This window comes from Lissotriton vulgaris, chromosome 4_1 (assembly GCF_964263255.1).
Source record: "Lissotriton vulgaris chromosome 4_1, aLisVul1.2, whole genome shotgun sequence".
In the NCBI taxonomy this organism is placed as follows: domain Eukaryota; kingdom Metazoa; phylum Chordata; class Amphibia; order Caudata; family Salamandridae; genus Lissotriton; species Lissotriton vulgaris.
In genome coordinates this window covers 2,144,384,489-2,144,393,163 of record NC_141691.1, presented here as the reverse complement: position 1 = coordinate 2,144,393,163, position 8,675 = coordinate 2,144,384,489, and the positions used below count along the sequence as shown (strand labels likewise).

The 8,675-nt window shown below is 42.3% G+C and overlaps 1 protein-coding gene across 1 annotated transcript in view; it reads left to right on the top strand.

Annotated features, from left to right (window-relative positions):
• The first annotated feature begins 1,139 nt into the window (after nt 1–1,139).
• LOC147725271 (integumentary mucin C.1-like) overlaps nt 1,140–8,675 on the top strand; it is a 72,815-nt gene continuing 65,279 nt past the window's right edge. The window contains exons 1-2 of the mRNA XM_086918229.1: nt 1,140–1,170; nt 2,147–2,191. Of these exons, the coding sequence (XP_086774355.1) occupies nt 1,140–1,170; nt 2,147–2,191 (76 nt within the window). The remainder of the gene's footprint in view (nt 1,171–2,146; nt 2,192–8,675) is intronic.

Here is an 8,675-nt window from a genome sequence, read left to right as displayed (position 1 = left end):
GCCTTTCACTTATGGATTAGTATCATCTACTTCACCCAGCATGTCAGGCAGAGTAGACATGCAGTCATTGGCAGTGTAATCCCACTTTGTGGGTGCATCTGTAGTGTCCACACTTTGAGATGGAATTTCCACTAGCCCAGAAAATCCACTGGCGGGCGAGGGCATTTGTGGATTTTCCATTGAAGCGTCTTTGTCCATGGTGCTTAGATCTGCTTAGGTGAAAAGACAGCTACTGATGCTGGAAAACTCTATCTTTGATGGAGATTCCAACTCTGTCTTAGCAGAGAAGGAAAATGCACCGCAATGTGTGTAATCTCTGGATTTTGCCCAAATATCTACAATAGAGTTATGAGTTTACTTCTTGCGGCTGTTCCGCGTGTGAAGAGGGCTCGCCTAGGTGGCCGCTCCTTCAGTCTGCTGGCCCCACAGATGTGGAATTCCTTACCGCTCTCTCTGCGGGGGGCGACTACTCTTCTTGATTTTAGGAAAGGCCTCAAAACCTGGCTGTTTTCTAAATAGGTTTGCCTGTAGCCCCGTTTCTTTTGTGGACTTTTGAACTGTTTTTATCTGTGTTGTGTTATTCTGAAACCTGCTCACCTTACCTAAAGCGCCGGGATTCTCTTTTTGAGTAACCGTTGCGCTATACAAAAAAAAAAAATAACAATAACATAACAGTATGATACAAATTCATCCTGATGGATTTTGATACATAATCTGCAGTTTCATTTGCTAACCTGCGATTGCAAGATTTATTTTTTATGTAAACAAACGTGTTTTCCACAGTCAAATGTGCCATTGAACCAAAATCAAGAGTCAATTGTGGCTACGGAGGAATCACCAGAGAGCAGTGCAATGTAAAAGGATGCTGCTATGATGACAGCATACCGGGAACCATTTGGTGCTTCAATCTTCTTCAGCTGAACGGTAAGGTGCTAAGAAGAAGGACATCTGTGTTTTCAATTTCTGGTTTCTTGTAAAACAGTTGAGGAAATTTGGAAATATAATAGGATTGACTAGATTTGTATAGCGAAATCCCCTTCTTTGTGGAATACATGCCAAATTCACATAGGAAAATACTGACATAATGGCCTCCACCATACTATCTATGCAGTATAGGAAAGTCCATTCAGCTTCAGCCCATGGGAAACATCTCGAGTACCTATGCCCTGGGTACATGGGTACCATATACTAGGGACTACAAGGGTACCCCAGTATAAATTCTGGGATGTACCTTAGTACTGAGCTCACCTGTTTAGGGAGAAAGCAGATAGACTGGGGTCCTGATTTTCAGGATCAGAGTCAGAGAAGTCAACAACAGCATCAACTTTGTTATATGTTTTATCAGTCTCAGTTCACAAATATGATGGTCTCATGATGACAACTATTGGTGTCTAAAGTTACCCGCCGTTTTGAGACATTATCACAAAATAGAAATTGATTTGACAGTGACTGTGAGTGGTCTTGAAAAGAGTGGAACTTGTGCTAAATACCCGTAGCTAGCTGCTTCCTTTTGTGAAAGCGTAGAATTATGTAGGACTGTTCAACGAAAGGGTAGCAAAAAGAAGGACAGCTTCAGGTTCAATTAAGGGGGTATGGGTCACAATAGCCTTTCAGCCCACTTGATTTGAAGTAGAATGACGCAGGTCCCAATGCCACTCCAAGACTCTCCTGCTGCCAAGAGGTGAACTTGCACAACTAGGAGACCCTCAGGGTGGAAAGGGGAATGGGAAAGAGAAGAGACTGCCAAGTCTTACTCGGTCTTCCTTTCTTTTTGAACACACGTCTAGGTCTGGTTCTGCCTTAGGTCTGGTTCTATTCCGGGTGAATCTGGAACAGAGTTCAAAATGTGCATGTAACACTGTTCTATATTAAACTCTAATTATCATTAGTCATTTTATACTTCATTACATATGTGGTGTTTACTTGGTCTGTGCCTCTTTTTTAAATGGTGTCAGTGGTAATCACCTTGTTATTTCTGTAATAAGCAATACCCATGAATTCCGGATTTATTGTAGTTTGTCTTTCTATTTACGTAGTGAATTATATTTCTTAACTTTATATCTTTTTGTGTTAAGCCTTGATTAATATCTTGTTCAGTATAACCTTCTTTTAGTCTAATATATATATCTTTCCCTTTTTCTTCTAGAAACAATTTCCAGAGATTCCTCAACAACCGTAAACCCAGATAACAGTTAGTATATTCTTCTTATGTACCTAAATGTAACTCTAGTTTCTGGCTTCCTACCAGTTAAGCCTCCTTATTCAACTAATCGCAAATGTAACAATAGTTTCTTAAAAAACAAAATTCCTCTCAAGTGCTGGTTAATTGCTCACGACAATACTGTTGCTTCACAGTAAATTCCTTTTAAAATGCTGCTCTATAAACACACACAACACTGTTACTTTACATTGAACTTCTCTCAAAATGCTGGGTCGACTACTACTGCGTAACCAATTACGCGGTAAATTTACAATGCATCAACGGAAACTAAACAATGGAAACTTCGCCTTCTACTCTGACTAACTGGTTTTACGCCGCGTCATATTCAGCTGCCGGTCCCTCTTGTAACTCAGGTAAAGTGCAAGATTCCAGAGGGAACGCCTCGTGACATTCTGATAGCGCCACCTGTGACATAACACTAGACGGCTGACCCTGATTTTCCTTAATGGCGGCCATCTTCTATTCCGATTGATATTTTTAAGTGCTCTGCACCCTTTGGTTGAATATGACGGGGGGGAGTGATGGTATCTATTGATCTCTTGCTTAGTCCCGAGCATAGATGGGTTCTGACAGTATGTTCATTAATGCATAAAATATCCACATTGAGCTTTATTAGAATTTGAAGGCATATACAAATTGTTATGTCATAATAAGAAGTGTTTAGGGGTATAGTCTGGTTGGTGCTAGAAAAAGTCCATAACATTCAAGGGAAAGATAATGTGGAGACCAACAAACAGACTTGCTACAAGTTGCCTCTAATATGAATTATCTTGCCTACTATTACAAAGTTAGCTAGAATAAGATGAACAATTTAATAATTAAAGTCCTTTTTGGGGCTTGATTTCTTTGTTGGCACATTTGATATCAGATCTTAAAACTAATGGCATACATCCTCTGATTCAGCAGTAGAGTCTCTGTCGTAAGGCTCAACCCATTGAGTGTCTCACTTGCCTACAAACGGTTATAGACTCTTCTCAAGACCAATGAAAATGTATCAGCTATTTACCAATATATTGGGGATTGACTAATCAATGTATGCACTCTACCAAAGCTTATGGCACATGTAATAAAGCACACAAGATATTCATCACACTTTAACAGTGTATCCTAGCCTCCAAACTCTAAATGTGGCCCTCACTTCTTCAGTACTTTGTTCTGCAGTTAGCAAACCGGATCCCAATAATTTGGTCAATGTAACAGATGCGATATGAAACACTACATAAAAGTGTATTTAATTATAAATAGACAGGCAAATATTTTGAGAGTCTAAACATGTGGCAGATGTTAATTATACATAACCAATTACCTTTGTAAAAGATTTAGTAACTGATGTGTTTATGGCTATTTCTTTGATTGTTAAACATGAATATACGTGTAAACATGCTCATGAATGGTATAAACTGGTGTTTCCCTCTAGGGTCCAGGAATGCAGGACTCGGACACATTTTTACAATATTCACATTAAATACTCTAACAAACAAAATACATAATTTGTATACCTAATGCTTTCTTGAAAATCTGGAAAGGTAATCCAGGTCATATCTGTGGAATACCCAATGTCCTGAAGACAACTGTGTGCCGCATGACCGCCCCTCTGTTATGGGGTCCCTAAATTTGTATTGTACATGTCAAGTATCCTTGCATGGAAAAGGGCAAACTTCATCCCTCTGCTGAAAAGGCCTAACTCAAACCCAGAAACGCTTTGTAATTTTAGACCAAGAGCCCTGCTCTCAGAAGCCTCTAAGATACTGGAAAAACAGTGAATGTTCAGCTAATGTCGTTCCAAGAAACTTTCAGCCTTCTTAAAATCTCACAATCTGGCTTCAAAACCCCCAGAAGGTTTCTGGCATGAACATTTTTTAAATATCGGCCCACCCAAGGCCCTTATAATCTTTTGAATACTGATGTACGCACCAGACGGAAAAACAAAAAATCGTGTATCCACAAGCACTCGAATAAATAAATAGAATTAAAACGACACTTTGAAATCTTTTCCATGTTAAAATAAATAAGTTTCAATAAAAATGGCACAATGTAAATTGAATGTTATCATAACGAGTTTCCTTGAATTTCCGTTCTGCGGAGATCGCAGCAACGCGCGATGGGTAAGCTAGAAGACTCATAAATATATCCAGAATGGGTTGCCTTTCATTCTACAATTATTCACGACCACCAATGAATGAGCTCCATTATTGTAGATTGGTGCTTGGGTGTCAGCCCTCCTTTCAATCACGTGCCATTTAACCCTCCTTCTGTCGTTGCTAAGAATCATTGGATTTAGCAAACTCCCTTCAGGGAGGGACTTTGTGGAAATAAACACATCAGACAATTCTAGTTTTAGGGCATTATGATCACTATCCGGTCTCTCAGTAACCCACATATCCAATAGTTTACACCAGAGGGGTACATCAAGCATAATATAATCAATGCTAGTTTTACAATTGCTCCTTTTATACGTATGTCTTGGTCCTTGGTCAGAGATAGATAGTCCAATACCGGCCCATAAACCATATTTACGAGTGAGAGAAGCAATGTAAAAAGCTGCCCTCACATACTTTACACACCCTCCTTGTCTCAGACACGGGATGCCCCATTCAGCATCCTCTTCATCTGTAACATTGATGGTTGACTCAAGGGGTTCGAAAGAAACATTCAGATCCTCTTCAAGCACTATCTTGTGAGACGACCCGTCCCTTTCCAAGATTTTCACTGACAGAGTCAAAGGTCCTGATTTATAAACATTTCATTAAGTGCAGAAAGCAACTCAGTGGCTGCATTACATTCTATAGAGACATCCATAAAGCACCATGTTTACAGAGATGTGGTGCATTTCTGCTGCCTACTTTTCTTGCCCCTGGAACCAATGAAGGCTTTATTGGAAGTGTGCCTGCCTTACAGTTGGGAATGTTTTTCTGCCTGAAGGGCAACCTTCCTGCGCAAAACCAATCCTTAAAGGCATTTTCCCTTTTACATATGGGACTAGAACAACAATCGCAGTGATTCAAATCTACCTTTGCTGAACTTAAAACACAGATTCAGGAAGGGAGCTTTTCATGCTAAACTTTGCTTTACCCCATCAAATTCCAGCTGTGATTGGGCTTTGAAGCTGCTCGGCGAGACAATATTTAAAATGTCCATGCTTTCATATATGACTTTTAACTGAGCAAGCATTGTGATAGGGACCCCACAAAGAGCGTGTGCAGTATGGGACCACCTCAGCTGCCTCCGTACAAATCTACGTGTAAGTCACAGTAAGATTTTTAAAGATTAAGGACAATTCCCAATGGACCCTGAAGATACTCAGTTGTTTGGAGAGGCACCTCACCCATGGATACCCTAGTATCCACATTACCTATTCCAGGGAATCTGGGTGCATAGGGGTCAAATGGTGTCGAAACCTTGTTCAAACCCAATGGAGGACTTCAGAAAAGTGCCACTGCTGGAAGAGGAGAGAGTGCCTCTGGGAATCCAAACATTGATGCTTGAAGAAGAGTACCTGAAAGAAGAGGGGACAGAGCCTATGTCACTCAGGAGAGACCAGGAGACATGGAAGACGAATCCGCTCCGATGTCAGGTGCTACACAGATGATGTTGATGAATTTGACTCTGCAGCTGTTAGGACCAGGCGATGCTGAGTATGACCAGGAGGCGGATACAATGTGTACCACAAAGGATATCAAGTGCTGAGGTGTCTGTTTCTGGTGGGAGCATCAACAAGTCTTGTTAAATGCAACCCAAGCAGGAAGTTAAGAAAGTACAAAGGTGGGACCAGCAAGGTCCAGGAGAGTCAAGGCATGTCACAAGTAATCAAGGGAGCCCAAAGAAGTTATAGATGACCCTCCACAGCCCGGAGGCACTGTAGTGACAGGAGGACCTCATGCAGCTTATCAAAGCAGCAAAACAGACAAGATGATGGACGGAATGTTGCACAATGCCAAAACATTCACCCCCAGTCACAGATCTGGGTTTAATCCGTCGTTATTTTGCTCACCAAGCCACCCCAGTTCAGACATGGCCATATGCAAATCAGTCTTGACCCTGTGCTTCATGGGAACAGTCCAGTCCGTACTGCCAAGCCATGTCTTCCCTGGACTGGAATCAAGCATCCTAGGACCGGTTTCTGGCTATCAGCCGTCTTCAGCCAGTATAGCTTGACTCCAGTGATGTAGTGAGTAAGGGACCCACGTCTGGGCATACCCTTCCCACATAGGGTAAACAGCAAAACACACAAGATGATGGACAGAATGATGGACAGAATGGACAGAATTTTCCAGAGGTTGTGGCTACTTGGAGCTCGATGCACTTGTTGCAAGGTTGCCAATAACCCCTTTCCATTTGCAAAAGTACGCAGTGCTTAGGGGTTCGGTTATTGCAGTCCCTACAATTGATACTGGCCTCAAACTCAGTGATAGGACAGCTCGGGCCTCGAGGGATGAAGAAAACAACCACTTGTGTTTTTTAACCCTTCGGAGTCCACAGGAGCCCAGGACCAGCAGAACGGTCAGCAGTGTTGAGGTGCTTGCGAATGCAGGGAAGTAACTCCTTCACTTAAAGGGAGATTCCTTCAAGTGTTTTTGGTGCTCCAAAGGCCTTGGAGGGTTTCTGTATAAAGTACAGACACAGACAATGCAGCAGAGAAGCAGGGGGATGAAGTTGGGCCCTTGCAAAGTCCAGCAAAGTCCAGAGTGTCCATAAGGTAAAAGGTGAAATCGTATTGGAATTGATTCTTTTCTCACTATGAATCTATGGACCTACACCCAGGTAAGCCCTCAAGTACCCTAGGGAAAGGTTTGAGATGTTTCATGGGACTCTCCCAGGGGAAGGTCTGGAAAAGGGGGAGATTATTCCCATGTCCATTGTCTAGTTTCGCATTATAGCATCAGCAACTGCTCCCAGGACTGCTTCGAACTAGACTGTGCACAGGGACACCAAATGTGCACCTGAGGCAGACTTTCTGGCCCTGGTAAGTGCACCCACCCAGCATTAATAAACTAAATCCTATCTTGGAGGTGGTCACACCTACCTGTGACCGGATGCCTATTGTTCCACCTTCTTCTGTCCGAGCTTGGCTCAGCGGCAGGAAGACAGAAACGTGTCTCTGGTCGGCAGCAACCAGTTTGTGCTGTCTGGGTCAAGAATGCTAGTACTGGAAACACTGAGAGCCTAACGGAGGGCTCCTCCAGTGCTTGGAATATGTTTCCAACATGTTTTATACCAAGCATGATAGGATTCATTGCAACCAGTTTTGAGATTGTCATTACATAAATATGTGGTGCCCCTCTATGTAGAATATGGCTGCTTCACTGACTACCGGGAGCATGGACTGTGTAGGCAGCAGGTGTGTCCTGCTTATACCGGATGCACATTATCACTTAGAGCCATGCATCCTACCCTCAGGATTGTAATCATCTGCTATAGCGGAGACTTTTAGGTTTTGCAGTGACCGAAGATATAGAAAACCTATATCTTTAGCATGTCGTGCAAGCACCAACTTACACAGGCTGCAATGGCAGGGATGTAGTTCCAATTTGAATGGTCTCCCAAGGGTGGCATAATACATGATTCAGACCATTGGAAACCTCTGGGGTACCTATGCCCTGGGTACATGGGTACCATATACTAGGGTCTGACAAGGGTACCCCAGTATCCATTCTGGGATGTACCTTAGTAATGGGCTCACAAGTTTAGGGAGAAAGCAGATAGCCTGGGGTCCTGGGTTTTCAGGATCAGAGTCAGAGAAGCCAAAAACAGCATCACACCAAACAAAAAGTGTGAGTAACCTAAAGAAACATATAATACTTTCTTACAACTTCTCTATAAGTCTCAGTTCTCAAATATGATGGTGTCAAGATGACAACTATTGGTGTCTAAAGTTACCCGCCGTTTTGAGACACTATCACAAAATATTGATTGATTTGACAGTGACAGTGAGGGGTCTTGAAAAGAGTGGGACTTGTGTTAAATACCCGTAGCTAGCTGCTTCCTTTTGTGACAGTGAAGAATTCCTTAGGACAGTTCAACAAAAGGGTAGCCAAAAGAAGGACAGCTTCAGGTTCAATTAAGGTGGTATGGGTCACAATAGCCTTTCAGCCCACTTGATATGGAATAGAATGACGCAGGTCCCAATGCCACTCCAAGACTCTCCTGCCACCAAGAGGTGAACTAGCACAACTATGAGACCCTCAGGATGGAAAGGGGAATGGGAAATTGAAGAGACTGCCAAGTCTTCCACGGTCTTCCTTTCTTTCTGAACACACGTCTAGGTCTGGTTCTGCCTTAGTGTGTTCTGGGTGAATCAGGAACAGATTTCAAAATGTGCATGTAACACCGTTCAATATTAAACTCTAATTATCAGTAGTCATTTTATACTTCATTACATATGTGGTGTTTACTTGGTCTGTGCCTCTCTTCTTAAATGGTGTCAGTGGTAATCACCTTGGTATTTCTGTAATAA